Source organism: Coffea arabica, chromosome 1e (genome assembly GCF_036785885.1).
Source record: "Coffea arabica cultivar ET-39 chromosome 1e, Coffea Arabica ET-39 HiFi, whole genome shotgun sequence".
NCBI lineage: Eukaryota > Viridiplantae > Streptophyta > Magnoliopsida > Gentianales > Rubiaceae > Coffea > Coffea arabica.
In genome coordinates, this window is record NC_092311.1 from 44,458,443 (window position 1) to 44,474,855 (window position 16,413).

Consider the following 16,413-nt stretch of genomic DNA (forward strand, 5'->3'; position numbering starts at 1 on the left):
TCTTCTTTAGAAAAAAAAGGGTCAAGACGTTATTGTTTTTTACATTTGGTTGTGGCAGTGTTACACGTCCACAAAATACTGATGGCATCATTAATCAGATATAAATTAAGAAAATTATATAATTAAAGGTTATTTATATTGGACTGTGTCCTCATTACAGTTCCCCAAAAAAAAAAAAAAAGAGAATGTCTAATGCATCACTAATCAAGAGAAATTCTAAAATTCAGAAACCTTGATGAACAGAAATTTTGGAATGAAGGGAAAACAAAATTAACCATAAAAAATTCAAAGAAACATATCAACAACAATGAGAATTGGAAAAAAAAAAAAAGGGAAAATAAATATCTGAGCACAGTAGAACATATTGTCTAGTGCTTTGTATTCTCTTTATTGTTCCATTTTCCTCCTGTGTTACCATTTTCGTCATTATTAATTCATTTTTCTTGGTTACCATTGGTGTCATTGTCCCTTGCCCTTTTTGTTAACTGCCCTGCAAGAACTCCTAATCTCCCCCTGGCTTCCTGTTAGGACTTCAACAGCACCCATTTTAACCATGGCTTGACCAAACTTTGTGGAGAAATCGAACCTGGTTGCTATTGCAGTTACAATGTCCTTGGTCAATGGGTCCAGGGCCAGTTGTTGATCAATTTGCAGAATTCCTCTGTTCAATTTTGTTTGCTTGTAATAGGAGTTGTCAACAATTAAAGAGCTCAAAGGGTTCTGATCCAGATTGACTGTGTTATCAACTGTAGCATTTTGAGGACACCTGATTCTCAGGAAAAATCGCAGCAAAGGGCTCATGGTATTGTCTGGTTGGCCACTGTTTTGGAAGTTGTAGAGACGATCTTGGAAGAGGGAACAATGAGCAACTCCCACGGTGTGCCCACCTTGGTTCAATCAAGAATTGAGATTAGTTATAGTCACCTTGGAAATATTTCGAATAAGATTTTTTTCCCCAATAATGAATAACTAAATCTATTTGCATTAAATTAAAAAAAAAAAAGGATTTTGCCATTAGAATAATAAGGCGTGAGTACTTATCATGAAATATAAGATTATAAGACTGTTTTTAGTTTCTTTATGAAATATAAGATTTCAAAAATGTTTTTAAGTTTAATCAAACCATTCACAATCAATTTCGTGGTTGATGTTAGTGACATGTGAAAAATTGAAATGAAAGGAAGCCGGTTCACCATTAATTGTGCGGGTATAGATTTTATCACAACTTTCTCAATTCGTGTACCATCCCAGTATTTTGCAAAGAGATTAGATGATGAAACTTTCTCAAATGAATTGATTTTATAGTAAAATGACAATTTCTTCTAATAAAGCTAATGGCATGTTAATAATTCTTCTCAAGTTTAATGAGATGTATACAAACAAATGAAGGGAAGGCATTATCTAGGGTCTAAATTCAAAAGACACATTAAGTTCAGTTACTCGCAATCTGATTGCCAAGAACAGCAAATTCAGAATGTATTTAGAATTTTATTTTTTTTTTTCAGATCTATTGTATTTTATGATTTTCAGTTTCTGTGGCATAGTAATGTATTTTCTACCATTAGTGGCAATGAAATTATGCCTTTTATTTTTTAAAAAAAAAAAAAAAGCAATGAAAACTTGATTATTCACTAGGATTGGCCTAATGATTAGGGAAGGATTTTTAGAGTTTTTCCGGTTGTCAAATTTAGGATTCAGATCCTGTGCAAGGCAGTTGAGGGTGGAAAAGATGTGGCGAGAGATGGGAGAGTTAAAAAAAAATGAAAAGTTGATTAGATTTGCAAAATGAAGTATATACCAAGAAGATAAACCATGTCCACCACATTAAGCCCTTTCTGCTGAAATGCTTTGATAGAATCCGAGACCGATATAAAGGGTGGCGGCAGGTTCACAAGCGTGGCAAGCGACAAGGTGCCGTCTTTCCTCCCGGTTTCTACAGGGTACCGTCCTCCACCACTCTGCATTTACCAAATCAAGAGTAATTCTATAAAGATATTGTCCAATAGAAGAACAATAATAAGAAATGTTGGTCCAAGAAATGAAATTAGTAATTATTTTTCTAAGGCTCTTAAAACTCAACGCTTATTTTAATTTTTAACTACCACCACAGACTTATAAAGGTTGTTTTTTTGCATAGCTAGTCAACTTCTTTGCAGCTAAATGTACGAGTCAAACTCAAATGTCAGCACCTCTAAATGACTTTTTTTGATAATAAAGGCATATAGCCGGAATTGACTAATTTAGAAAAATGAAAACAACTCTTAAAGAATTATCTTACCATGGAAACCGCATCCCTAGCAGCCATTGAAATGATATCAGCACAGGAGACCACACCAGGGCAAATGGCCTCAACAGCTGCCTTTGCCGCATCAATAAGATCATACCCCCTAACACTTAAATTTGGTATTGCAGTTTTCTCACTGTTGCTTCCATCCAGAAGAAGAGATGCATCACAACCCTTTTAAATCATAGGCAGAAAGTCAACAACCAACCTAATATATTTGGATTAATCTTTCCTACACTAATAATAGTGTATACATCGTTAGCATTGGATGAATGGTAACTATGCAAAATTTGAATTTGAAATCCAACTTTTGTACATGTGTCGTGAATGTAATGGTGATAATGTATACACTGTCAATGTATATAAAATTTATTCAATATATTTTTTTCTCAATCAATTTATTTTAATCATTCTAACTGTGCACGATGAGTTTTTACGATATGTTGGAAATTTTACCCCTTAAAGTTCTGTATGCATGTCAATTAGTCCCAATTGATATTAATGACGCTGGCGAACTCGAGAGCAATGCATGCACGTAACAACGACATAAGATTATATGCAATGGCGAAGTCAAGACCTTAAGATATGGAGCATTTTTCTACAAGCACATGCACTATGATAAGAGTAATAAAGATCAAATGTTATGAAAATCATTCTATTTATTTGAATTCTCATAGATTCAACTTAGCCGGTAAGAACATTATTTAAGTGAATATGAGACCCTTGTTTGATTTTATCAGGACACACGTAAAATTTATTAAGAAAAAAAAAAGAAGACGAAGAAGAAAGAACAATGTCCTAGAAATAAATATTCAAGATGCAAGATGGAAATTGACAACACTTTCAAAGGCACTGCAAAAGTGGAATTTGACTTGTATACTTGCATTTTCCAGTAGAGTTGATGAAAAAGGACGGCAAAGGGAGAAAAGCAAAAATTCTCTTACCTTAACAAAGCAATCATGAAATTGCATGCGGAGGAGAGCAGCAGTAATTGTAGGATCCTTAAAGAACCACGTTCTCACCACACTGCCAACAATCGCCTCAACATCGACCCCTTTGCATTTCCCCTTATAAAACCCTACCTGCAATGGTGATGAAGCACCATAGCACTGCCCCAACAAGCCCACAAAAACCAATCCCATGGCTAGTGTTACTGCAGCACCTTTCGACATTTTTTGTATAATTGATCTGGAAACGTTGGTTACTTTTTGCAATGTAGATGGCACATTTCTGCTATCTATTTATATGTGACTGCAAGAACTTTAAACATGAGCACGTAGTTTGGAATATTGCTTGGTTCTAACAACCATTTGGCACAACTTTTCCCTCTCATTGTGATTGATTGAACGTGCAATCATGATATAATGTATTTGCACTAAAGAATGTACCACTGGGGAGCAAGGATTTATTTTTTAAACATGTTTAGCTGACTTAGAGCTGGACTATTATGCATCGGCTTAAGTGTTTATTTGAAAGTTATTCGTGTTTAGATTGCAAATCTTGTTGGATTTGCTTACCATTTCTGGTAACTAATTATGGAAGGAGAATAAGAAGCTAGCTAATTAAACTGCATATTCTTGAGTTATTAAACTAACAACTAAAATTGAAAATTAGTAAGGATTGACCTGCCTAATTAAGAAGGTAGAGGGAATCAGCAGAAGTTCCTTTCCCCTTTCCTTTAGCTGTGAAAAGTCTTTGATGAATTGCATAATCAAGGTGGCAGACTCTTTCCTAACAATTAACAAATACCTGCCCTCATAGCAAATAATTATTTTAAAACCTACCCCTTTCCCTTTTGGCTTTTTTTTTTTTTTCATTTCAAAGAGTACTGTGTTATTGTTATGTCATGCATGATGGTATATAATTCTCTCTCTCAAAAAAAAAACTATAAAAAACTCTCATGTTTGTATTAGGGGCAGGAATTGATCTTCAACCAATCGTTTATCCAATCAATTCACACACATTGTTTTAAAAATGTGCAATCTGGGTTTATGACTAATAATTCTTTGAAAACTCTAGTTGTAACCTACAAAGTATTCCTTCGTTGGAAAAAAATTTGGGGGGCATCAAAGCAGTCCCAAAATAGCAAGAAAACACATTTAGCCCATAAATATTTTGAAGTTTGACAAGAATAGGACCACTTAACAGGATGTGGAATCAACTGCTAAATGAAAGGTTTTCTTTTTTTGGGTATTTAATGGGGGACTCCAACTCTTACAATAGGGAAAGGAGCAAGGAGATGGCTTAAGAATCGAACCAAAAACCTAATGACTATTTGGCTAATCTCCCTATGACTTAGGTAAGAATAGTTTAGTTCCATAAAAAAATGTTAAAACACTTGGATGCACATATGGCTTTCCCTTTCATAAATCTATATGTTGATATTTTCATGCAAGTGAGAAAAATGTAAAATTGACTTCATAAATGAGTTTGAGGGACACAAATCTTATCTTAATATATGAATTAATTTCCACGTTACTCAAACAATTAATACTTCACAAGGTATTCTTTTGAAAAAACAAATCCCAATTGAAGCTCTATCTTGAATTAAGATCAAAACTTCTTGGATTTTTTGTTCACAGCCCGGCATGATGTTCTAATCTCTCCTTGGTTTCCAGTTGGGACATCGACAGCACCCATTTTAACTATCGCTTGGCCAAATCTACTAGAGAAGTCCCTAACCATGGGCAGTGGGCTATGTAGCAGTCACAGTGTCCTTTGTCATTAGATCCAATGCCGGCTCTTGATCAATTTGAAGAACCCCTCCATGCAAGGCTATTTGTTTTTACTTTATAGTGAGGATCATCAACAGGTATTAGCACTAGGAGGGTTTTGGTCGAGTTTAACAGTTTGATCGAATCCAGATATTTTAGGACACCTTTTTCTCGGATTGCTCACTAGATTGGAATCCATTGAAGGGTCTGGCTTCCCTGTGTTGTGGAAATTGTAGAGGCGATATTGAATGAGGGAACAACAATAAGCATTTCCAGCTGTATGACAACCTTCAAAATTCAACAAAAGTTCATAGATGACACTTGCGAGTACAATTGCATGAAGTGTGAAGTATAATGACTCGATGACACTTTCAAATTTTATTTTCATAATGGTGTTATTGTTACCATCTAGTTATCCTGATTGCCATATAGGATAATAAGAAAGGAAAGATTTAATCTAGTCTATAGTTTTCAACATGAACTAAAAATTTAAATTTTTGTTATTATAGAGGTGCAAAAAGATTGCATGACTTCGATAATTTTCTTATATTTATTTAAAATAAATTCGATTATTATTGACCTTACTATTATTGGTCTCTACATTTTTTTTAAATGTATCAAACCTATTGCATATATTTTTTTCAAAAAATAAAATTTAAAAAATACAAAAATTGCAATGAAAATTAAGCAATAACGAGGAAAAGTTAGAAAAACTTCAAGGCAATCATATTTGTTTATGTTATCCTTCCTACTCCTTGAAAAGAATTTTTGCAAAAAGTAATCAAGCTAAAATTTTCAAGTTTTCAATAACAAATTGAAAACTACCATATTATTATATAAGTAATCAACAAGTATAAAAAGCAAAAGGCATCCTAGATATGAATATATATTGTTATGTAGTTTTCTTCATAGACATTTTATCAAACAAAAGGTGTGAGAAATCATTTTTTAGATAATGGAAGGAAAAAATGCATAAAGGTTCAGAGAGAAAAATAGGGAAAATATTAGATGAAAAAGAGAAATGGAGTACGCATCTATCTTCATCTTGGCACATATAGAGCTTATGTGGCTAAAAAAAAGGATCATAAAAGTAATAAATTTTATAATTAGGTTACTTTGGGTATATGTTTTGAAAGGAGAGTTATTTTGACAATAAACTTGTGTGATGTTGAGGTTGCATTGCTATCATCACATGCCAATATATTGAAATAGCTCCACTACCTGAATTTATTTGGATAAGTTTGCTCAAATTTAAGGTATAGTATTATCATCCCATCTCGTGCAGTTTATTCCTAGGAGATACCGAAATGGCTATTGTCTCTTGGTGGCAATTATAAATCTCAATGTATCCTTGAAAATTTTGAAAATATTCTCAAAATAATTGAAAGGGAAAATGTTGTTAAAAACGAAAAAGAAAACACATGTAAAACCAAGTTCTGTCCTTGTAACTTAGAATATGTTCTTGAAACACATTTTTTAATCACTATTTTATTTATTCAATTATTTTTTATTTCATATATATTACATTATAAAAAGTAATACACGATTAATCTACATGATTTTTTCAAATAATCTTCAATACAAATGGACTTAATCTGATCCACAATACATACATTGTATACATACGCCAAATCTAGGAACACATTCGAAATCTATATTTTAGGAGTAGTTTTGTCTCTTATGGGATTGGGTGAGGAAAAACAATTTAGGAGGTAAATATTGCAAATTCTGAACGTACCTTGGGGGGAATTTTTATGATTAACCCTTCAGGAAAATCATTTAAAACGTTCCGTACGTATGTCAAATGAATTTTCTCTTCATTTACTTTTAAAATATTCATTTTACGCCGCTTACAAATTCAAGTTAATTAGCAAAATTTGATCTCAACCTTAGTTTCCGACTATTTTTTAGTTTGAAATCATCATATGACCTACATGCAATTATTTTTTATATACAAAATAGTTAGATCTCAATTTTTTTAGTGGCAAAAATGAATACAAATTAAACCAAATCCTAAATGAGTATAGTTGAGTCAGATATTATTTTTTTAAGAACAAAAATGAATATAAATCAAGTCATTTATTATTATTTTTAAATAGGATCTAATCTTTTTGTCCCTAATAGAATGATTATGTGTCAATCACGTGATAAATTTTGGATAAAAAGTATTCAAAAACTTATATTGGAATCAAAATTAACCGATTTGATTTTACTATTCTAAAAGTAAAAAACAAAAGAACGCGAAATATGATGGATGTTTGAACGATTTGGCGCACCGCTTGGACACCAAATGTTAGAACTTTTTCCAAGCATATAAAATTTCTAAGCTACCCTTCATCACTGCCCTGGAGGCCAAAGCCAACAAAGCAACTTAATCAAGGGCAATATCGTCAGGAAGGTCCAACTCCAATGACAAAAAGTCCCCCAATAGTCGGCCTCCTCGTTCATCATCTCCTTCTGCGTGGACAAATCGCCGTGAACCTCTCATCTCTTCCGTATCCTTCTCAAGAACCCATGGGCAAAAAGGCCAAATGGAGCTGGACCTCCGCTTTAGTAGGCGCAGCAACCGCCGCAGCCGCGTCGGCAATACTCTCCTCAAAGCCGCGTGACCCCACTTTCCACCTAATCTCAATCAACCTAACTTCCTTAAAGCTCAACTTCCCTGTTTTGGACGCAGAGATGATCCTGACGGTCCACGTCAGCAACCCAAACGTCGCGACCGTCCGATACTCCTCCGCGAACATGTCCATCTACTACGCCGGCTGCCTCCTGGGGTCAGCGGTGGTGGAAGCGGGTTCCCAGCCGCCGAGATCCTGCCAGTTCCTCCACCTTCCGGCGCGGCTCAGCGGGCTGGAGCTGGCTCATCATGCAAAGGAGTTCTTGGCTGACGTGGCGCGCCGGGAGATGGTGCTGAATGCAGCTGTGGATATAGAAGGAGATGCTAAGGTTCTGTGGTGGGACCATAGGTTTAAAGCTCACGTGGACAGTCACGTGAGTGTTGACCCTGTTTTTCTTGATGTAATTGACCAGGAAAATAAATCTGAAATGATGCTCTTTAATGCCTAATTTTGTACACTCACGCTAATTTTTTTTTTTCTCCCTGGTAAGAATTTGTCATTGCAATCTTCAATCGTGTAATTTACAGACTTTGATGAGATGAAAATTAAATATGAGATGGGTCTGATATTAATATATTGATGTGTCCACTGCACGTTCAAAAAATCAAAATGCAGAAAAGAGGATTGTTAGAGTATAATGCAGAAATGATGCTTCTGTATCAGCAATTAAACAAGTCATTGGCATCCGCAGTTACGAGGGTCAATTTATTTCTGGCTTATCTAAGAAAGTGCAGAATTGGCAGAAAAGTTCTTGCTGCAAGGGAAGCAGTGAATTTCAACAACCAACTTAATATATCCCTTTTTTTTTTTTTTTTTTTTTTTTTTAAAGAAATGGTTGTGTATCAACCTGCATACATGATTTAGTTGACTGACAGGAATAAATAATCACTACAAGATTCATAATTCTTTGTTTTTGGTCAGTGAACCGTTTTATTTTACCAAAATGATAATTCAACTAACTGAAGCTTACATTTTTGGAGTAAAAAGTGTATGTTTTATTAATTGAATGATCAAAATTGTACATAAGTTGAGTGACTAAAAATTATATTTTTTTTCATCAATTGAGTAAAAATTTTGACAGAACAAAAAGTTTAAGAACCGAAATAAGAAAGGGATAATATCAGAAACCTCCCTTGAGGTTTCTTCTAATATCACTTGGTACCCCTAAAGTTTTAAAGTATCACTTATCTCCCCTACTAATTGTAAAAAAACTATATTAACTTTCACTTGATACATAATTCACATATCAAATAAATGGACCTAAAAAAGTTTTTAAAATAAAAGTCACTTTCTTCTCTTTCCCTTTTCTCCAACATTCTCTCTTACTTATTTTTGGAGGATTATACAATTTTTTATTTGTAAATTATAATAAATTGAATTTTATATATCTTTTACTTTTTATTATTATGATAGAGTATGGTATGATTTAGTTGCTTATTTTGGAATGATTTTTATAATGATCGGTATAATTTAAATATTTGGGCAAGAATTGAGAAGAAGTTGAAAAAAATATTAAATTCATAAATAATCGGTTTTGAACATATATAGTTAAATTAGTCAAATGTATTTCTTTACAAATGCCTTTTTATTTTTTGAATATATATTTTTATGGACTATAACAGTATGATAGGGTAGTACTATTAGATATTTTTTTTAGATGATAGTTTTCTTAAAGTAAACAAAGTGATTGAAAAGTATTTTTATTTAGCAAGTAGAAGGGCAGTTTAGAATTTTTAAAATTTTTGTTACACAAATAACAAAAATAGGAGAAATAAGTGATATTTTTAAAATTTTAAGGATACTAGATGATATTAAGAGAAACGTGAGAGAAGGTTTCTAATATTATCCCAATAAGAAAACTGGTATTATAGTTTAGTGACTATTTTTTTTTTCCGTTTGCTCTATTCTACCACAAAACTTTTCCCAAAAATCATCCATCCAATAAAAAAAATAAAATAAAATCAAACGCACTTAGTCGTTTGATCGTAACAAAACCCCCACAGCCCACCGCCCTTTTGTAGTTTGTGCCGGTCTAAGCTTTCCCAGTCCCAACTCCCGTGCGTTAACTCAATTCACTCCTGTCGTTTATTAAACGACTCCTCAGTCCTCAGAAAAGAGCTGAACTGCGCAAGTAAGAGATTTTGCAAAGTAGTACCGATGGAGGATGGGAAAAGGGTGGTGACCGTCTCAGCTCTCCAGTTCTCCTGCACTGATGACGTCTCCACCAACGTTGCCACTGCTGAAAGGTCCCCACTTTTTTTTTTCATCTTGCAGCAACTTTCAGCATGAACCCATAAGAAATTTTTACCCGTTGATGATAATTTGGATCGGGATCAAGGAGTTTCTTGACATAAATAAAGATGTGAAAAGGGTTTTGGTGGCTTAGTGCAAATGATTGAGGTTTTTAAGTAAAAGGGTAATTGAGGTTTCGTTGAGTTTGATTGGCGAATTTGAAAAATCTGATCTTGTTGCCATTCATTTTTCGATATCCTTGCTGAATTTTCTTCCAGTAATGTGTTTGTCAGATCCCTTTAAGCTAAAAGATTGGAGCTTTATTGTTTGTTTGGAACTTCCAAGCACTGGATTAGATGTAGCTGAATTCTAGCACTAGCTGATAGTCAAGGAGTAGCTGTGAAACTTGAGGTTCTAAGATTGAATCTGGTGGATGTAAATGCCAATAATTGAAGCTTAGCCATCTTCTTTACCTTGGGTCACCCCCATCAAAATTTGGAAGAAGTAAAACGTGGCATAATCTTCAGAGGAATGAATTTCTGTGGCTCATTTGCAGCTAGAAACATAGAAAAGGATAGAAAACCTTAACGTGGGAGGTTTAAATTTCAAAGCATGGGGATTCTTTGGCTGCATGACTGTAAGGTTGTGTGAAATGTACACTTGGTTTACACTGGGTCCTGTGTATGGTCAGGGCATTATGAAGCAGGTTTGTCTATTTAGGCAAAATAATTACATGGCACGTGTGAGTAAAAGGATCCTCTTGGGCAGTTCTCGATTGGCAGACTGAGATATTCTTCTGTTATAATAAGTGAAATAGCTGTTCCTTATTAGAAAATTGAGGTCAAGATTAAACAGAAGCAGCTACTGAAAATGATTCAAACCAGTAAATCCAAAGACATGGCAATGCACTCTCACTTCGAGGATATTAGAAATCTGTGCTCAATGTTTACGGAATGCTCATTCATTTTGTCCACTAATCTAACGGAGGAAAGGGTTGATTTAGTCAGTATGCATGCATTAAGCATTTCTTTTGATGAAGAGTGGTTCCACTATTAGTGCCAAGATGCACTTGTACAGTCAATTTGGGCCTTTGCTCGACAATTGTATAGCTTACTACATATCAATGCAATTATCTACCGTTTCTGGAAAAAAAATATTAGAATAATGGTAGAAAAACGTCTTTGGTTGTATTTTTGTGGTTTTGTATTAATAATCTGGAGCTAATCACCCAAGAGACGAAAACAACATGACTGTTGAACATTGCCTGCTTGTGTTTTTCATACCAACTGTTTTATTGAAAACCATGTTGCTAAAACAAAATTGGGCTTACTAAGAATTTAACTTCATCATATGTAAGAACACTGTTGCTGAGATAATAACCTTGAGAACAAGAAAATTAAACCTTTATCAACTATTGATTTTTATCTCTGACTTGTTCCTATTTGCAGATTGGTTAGAGCAGCTTATCAGAAGGGTGCTAATATCATTCTCATACAGGTTAGTCCTCCCCATACATGGAATATACAGCTCCAAACAGAAGTCCTCCTAGTCATAATCAATCTTGAAATTCTTCCGCCATTTCATTTTTTTTTCATGTTTGTGACACTTGTGGCAAAAAATGACGTGTGCAATGGCAAAAACCTGGTACAACCAGTTACATTTCCTAACAGAGTTGGATGATGTAGTCATAGTATATCTTTTGTCGTGGATGCTACTTGTGTTTTATTTTCCTTTTGGATTTCCAGGAATTATTTGAGGGTTACTACTTTTGTCAAGCTCAAAGGGGGGATTTCTTTCAGCGAGCAAAGCCTTATAAGGGACATCCAACAATTCTAAGGTGAAAAATCTTCTTTTCTTCATTTTTTCCTCTTTGTACTCGTGTGGCTGATGGAGCAGCTTGTTTTAATAGAAATGATTTATTTGCTTCACATTCATTGACATTCCTTGAGCAATATTTTATGCATGGTGTGCTTCTCAGAATGCAGAAGCTCGCCAAAGAACTGGGAGTAGTGATACCAGTTAGTTTCTTTGAGGAGGCAAACAATGCCCATTACAATTCAGTAGCTGTAATTGATGCTGACGGAACAGATCTTGGGCTTTATAGAAAATCCCACATCCCTGACGGTCCAGGTGTGCGAGTGTGATAGTTGATTTAAATCTGATATGTGATGTTTTCATTTTGTTTATATCTGATAAGAAATTAAGTCTGATATGTGATGTTTCCTCTCCAGGGTACCAAGAAAAGTTTTACTTTAATCCAGGAGACACTGGTTTTAAGGTGATTTAGCTAGATTACGTCTGAGCATATACTGCTTCTGTCAACACCAATCGTGATTTCTTTTTAATAACCTTAATGTTTTGATGATGGTGACAATGACCAGGTCTTCCAAACTAAATTTGCAAAAATTGGAGTTGGTAAGTCTTCCTTTTTCCTTGATTTTCATATCATCCTGCAATCATTTTGAATGAGGTGTGCCCATAGGTTCCAGATTGATGTTTCCACTCATGGTCAAAATGCATAACAAATGATATAGAAGCTGTGTCTTCCAAAGCTCAAAATTACTGGTAGCAGTAGAAAGAATTGAAGGCTTAAACAAATGATTCAATCAGCTTCCAGAAGGAAATAGGAAATCTAAGTTTTCTACTGCTCGTGCTTGACAGCAATTTGCTGGGATCAATGGTTTCCTGAGGCTGCACGAGCTATGGTTCTTCTAGGTGCAGAAATATTGTTGTACCCTACTGCTATTGGTTCTGAACCTCAAGATGAAGGCCTTGATTCTCGAGATCACTGGAAGAGAGTGATGCAAGGGCATGCTGGGGCCAATCTGGTGAGTTGCATATCCTGAAGGATGTTTTTAACCTTGGACTTTGTCTGGTTGATCCACACGTTTATATGTTGGATTAAAATTTTAGTGGGGACTTCCACAGTAATTGTTGCAGATGTTTCTTGTGTTCATAAGTTAGTGGTTCTGGTTATTTTGTCTTGAAGGAGTCGGACCTATATGCATGCACTGTATAACGCATAACAAACCACCATTTACTTCCTCTTGGTAGAACTCTTAAGTATCTTGGACTTCATTTGACCATACAATACACAATTAACCAAAATTGTCTTCTTTTAAATTTGCCCCCATTTTTGTACAATGAAAAGAAGTGTCATGGCATTTGGTCTGCTGTTGCCTGGTAGATTACATATAGGTGGGACATGATTTCAAATGCTTGTCTTCAGAATTGAGTCTGAGTCTATGGCTAAGGCACCAAAGCACTTCCACTACCTTAACACTATACAGGAGAATTTTGTATCCAAAAGTTTATCAGAGTTACTAGATACCTGTTTATCTTTAAAACTGAAGTATTGAAATGCTAATTCCAGGTTGTCCTGTTCCCTCCTTGCCTTGAGAAGCTCTAAATTTATCTCTCATGGGCTCCATTCATAAACGGAAACTCCTGTCTCCTACATGCACATTAGCTAAGCAGCAAATCCTTTAGGGTTTCTTGCAAGCACCACTCTGTGTGTCAAGAGTTTCCATATTTTGAGCTTGCCATCTTCTAATGCAACAATCCTGGTTGAAATTTTTCTTGTTGCTTGAAGCCCATGGCACTCAATAACACAGATCTCCTTCTGTTTCATATTCCTTTTCTAGGAATGTTTTGTCGTAGTTTTCCAAACAGTTTTAGAGTTTCTGTTTTCCAAGGAAAGATGGTTGTCTCTTCTTTCCAAGAGCTAAATGCTTTGCTAAAAGTTCACATGGATAATTTGACTCTTGTCCATCTAAAGCTGAAGAAACTTTGTCATGCAATAAGATTTCTATCTTTTGGCCCCTTCTGTTTAACTTGAAAGTTTTAAGAGTATAAGCTGATTCAGGGGGCCATGTAAAAAATTTTGCCCCTAGCTCTGCATATTACTTTCCAGGAAATATATTTTCAGGCTTCTCTTTGAGAACCTTGTCCCTTCCTACCAGTTCAAGAATGTCACCTTTTGTTTACAATTGTCATTTCTCGAGGGGCCATCAGAGTATTCATCCAAGTGTCAATCGAAGAGTTTCTCTACCTTTTATTCCAGTTACAACATTGAAGTGAGCATCTAGCATAACTGATTCATCACTGGTCACTGAAATTTGTGATAAGACAGCCACTGAATGATAAGGACCCTTTCCATAAATCAAAGCAATACATGATGGTTGGACTATTGGCTATTTCAGGTGTTGGTTCATGAACAAAAAGCTGATGCTTTTGAACTTCAGGAATGTAAGATTTGTTAGTTTAGGAGGTTGCATAGAACTAAGTTTTTAATCTTGCATTCCTGATCATTTTGTGCCTCATTTGATATATGCTGGAATATACTTTTGTCCCTCACTGTAGAATTTTAATACCTTTGAGTACACAAATGTTTTAATTTGTCTAAATTGAGGCCTTGCTGACATATGTGGTAACATTCAGGTGCCTTTAATAGCTTCGAACCGCATCGGAAAAGAGATAATTCAGACAGAACATGGCAAAAGTGAAATCATATTCTATGGCAATTCCTTTATAGCGGGTATGTTATGTGCCAGTATAACTAGAATATTGCTGGCCTTTAAAAAGTTTCTTCATATTATCATCTGTGTGAGTAGGAGTTTGAGCATTGATGTTCTGATCAGGACCAACTGGAGAAATTGTTGCAAATGCTGATGACAAAGAGGAAGCTGTTCTTGTGGCGAAATTTGATCTGGATCAAATCAAATACAAGAGATATAGTTGGGGAGTGTTTCGCGATCGACGTCCAGATTTATACAAGGTGCTATTGACATTAGATGGCAGCAATCCACCTGTGTAATTTATGCTGTTACAATTTTTAGCTGAGACACTTGAAATCATGAGATGGTACTCAATTTTTTGATGAAAGAGGAGTTTGGTTTTTGTTTTGAGACTTGGGTATTTCTTTAGATAGAGAACCAATACGTAGGAGCTTAGCAAGAGTAGTAGAGTATTCAGTATTGGACTTCTTTAGAGATACAAGCATATCTTTTGCTACTTCCAAAAGCTACACCCTGCTCTATATACGTTAGTTGTATACACTACTGGCATCTAAAATATCTTGGTCTTAGTAAGCATCTAAGTCTGAGCCTCAGATCAAGGTTTCTGAGCACTGTCACTGTGTGAGTGGCTACGTGGAACATTTGTGTTAACAGTATAGGACTTACCACTTGAGGATCAAATTCTGGAAGATTGCATGTGTTAGATATTCAATGATTTTTCGGACCAGTTATTGGTGTTTTTTTTGGTCATCAAAGTGATGTATCTGTACAAGGTGGTCCATGATATCTTTTATGTAATAGTATATCTTGCAATCTGATTAACCATTAGCTTGTCTTTGGGTCCTCAGCTGACGTGAAGGCCAAATGTTGCCAAAATTTTCTAGTGCCCACCCAAACAAAAAAGGAGAATAAAAAAGCTAGTAGTATTTCGTTCACTTCATTTGTCTCTTCATCAATCTGCATTTGGCCCACAGCATCTGATTATCCTTTCCTGCTTAGACAGAGGATTTGACAAGGTTGTAATGCATTCCGAAATAAAGCTACTGTTCTACTCTAATCTTTTCTTGCATATGGATTATTGTACCTGAGTTAAAGTGTAAACTTTATAAGTCTCAGAACTTTTTCCTCAGAGATTATTGGGTCCAAAGGAGGAAAAAAGGTGTGTCGATGAGCTTGGTGATGGCCCTCCAACTTGGTTGGAAATTATATCATGGATGGTTACGTTTTTCCGGATCTTTTTATTCTATATACATTACATCAAAAAAATTATAATATTTCTTTTTTCAAAAAATTATTCCACGGCAACTTGGAAGCACAGTGGCCTCAGATTTTAGTCAAGAAAGCAGCAAGCTGTTACAGCAGGCTCCCCGTTTTCAGGCCAAGAGACAGATGGCTTTTAGTGTTCAAAGACTTGGTTGATGTGTTGCCATGTGTGACATGAACAAAGACTTATTTGGTTGTCAACAAAATCCAATATGACCTAAGAAGAGCGTCTCCGTAGATGTACCTGTCATTATTTTTGCTTTACTACTTTTTTTTATCCAGAAATAAGCTGAAAATAACTCTCAGAATCTATTCTCACCAAAATATCAATGGCCTCCGGGGCTTTGAACAGTTTCTATGTAGGTCTTGTTTCCAGTCAATGTTCTAGTGCTTTCTCCTTTCTAGTTGGTATAGTGGCTACCCATAATTGAAGTTGGCTGGAAAATAAGGGTATTATGCAGGCAATCTTGACTTCTATCAGCCCTCATGTTTTATTATGTTAGTTTGGTAGCATCAGGCATGGCATGACACAAAGCTCTGAGTTGGGAAACATTTATCATTTTTTATGTGTGTTTCAAGACCAAGTAGGGCTAGTGGGTAAGAATGCACTAATATTTCTACGCACAACGTCACAGTAAAAATGCACTAATATTTCAACACTGCTCCTGTTCATTTTCAGCTGCAAAAGTTTGAATAGCTGGGGTTGGATATAGGATGAAGTGTCTGTGATTTTCATTTTCCATCAGAAGAAAGGATACCGAGTTTTGGGCTGGCTTACGCCGTTT

At 35.2% G+C, this 16,413-nt stretch overlaps 3 protein-coding genes across 3 annotated transcripts; 2 read left to right on the forward strand and 1 right to left on the reverse strand.

Annotated features, from left to right (window-relative positions):
* Nucleotides 1-459: 459 nt before the first annotated feature.
* Nucleotides 460-3,456, reverse strand: LOC113695089 (peroxidase 60-like). The gene is made up of 4 exons (XM_027214054.1): nt 3,229-3,456; nt 2,279-2,458; nt 1,799-1,958; nt 460-887 (listed from the first exon to the last, which is right to left on the reverse strand). Exons 1-4 carry the CDS (start codon nt 3,454-3,456, stop codon nt 460-462), a joined length of 996 nt encoding a protein of 331 aa, XP_027069855.1.
* Nucleotides 3,457-7,323: 3,867 nt separating this feature from the next.
* On the forward strand, nt 7,324-8,192 carry LOC113705747 (uncharacterized). Its single transcript, XM_027227661.2, has one exon. The coding sequence runs from the start codon at nt 7,408-7,410 to the stop codon at nt 8,062-8,064; it is 657 nt and encodes a 218-aa protein (XP_027083462.1). The 5' UTR covers nt 7,324-7,407; the 3' UTR covers nt 8,065-8,192.
* A 1,398-nt stretch (nt 8,193-9,590) lies between these two features.
* Nucleotides 9,591-15,212, forward strand: LOC113705756 (N-carbamoylputrescine amidase). Its single transcript, XM_027227669.2, has 9 exons — nt 9,591-9,862; nt 11,297-11,345; nt 11,594-11,685; nt 11,827-11,978; nt 12,080-12,126; nt 12,230-12,263; nt 12,510-12,676; nt 14,289-14,385; nt 14,489-15,212. The coding sequence occupies exons 1-9, from the start codon at nt 9,774-9,776 to the stop codon at nt 14,662-14,664; spliced, it is 903 nt and encodes a 300-aa protein (XP_027083470.1). The 5' UTR covers nt 9,591-9,773; the 3' UTR covers nt 14,665-15,212.
* Nucleotides 15,213-16,413: the final 1,201 nt, after the last annotated feature.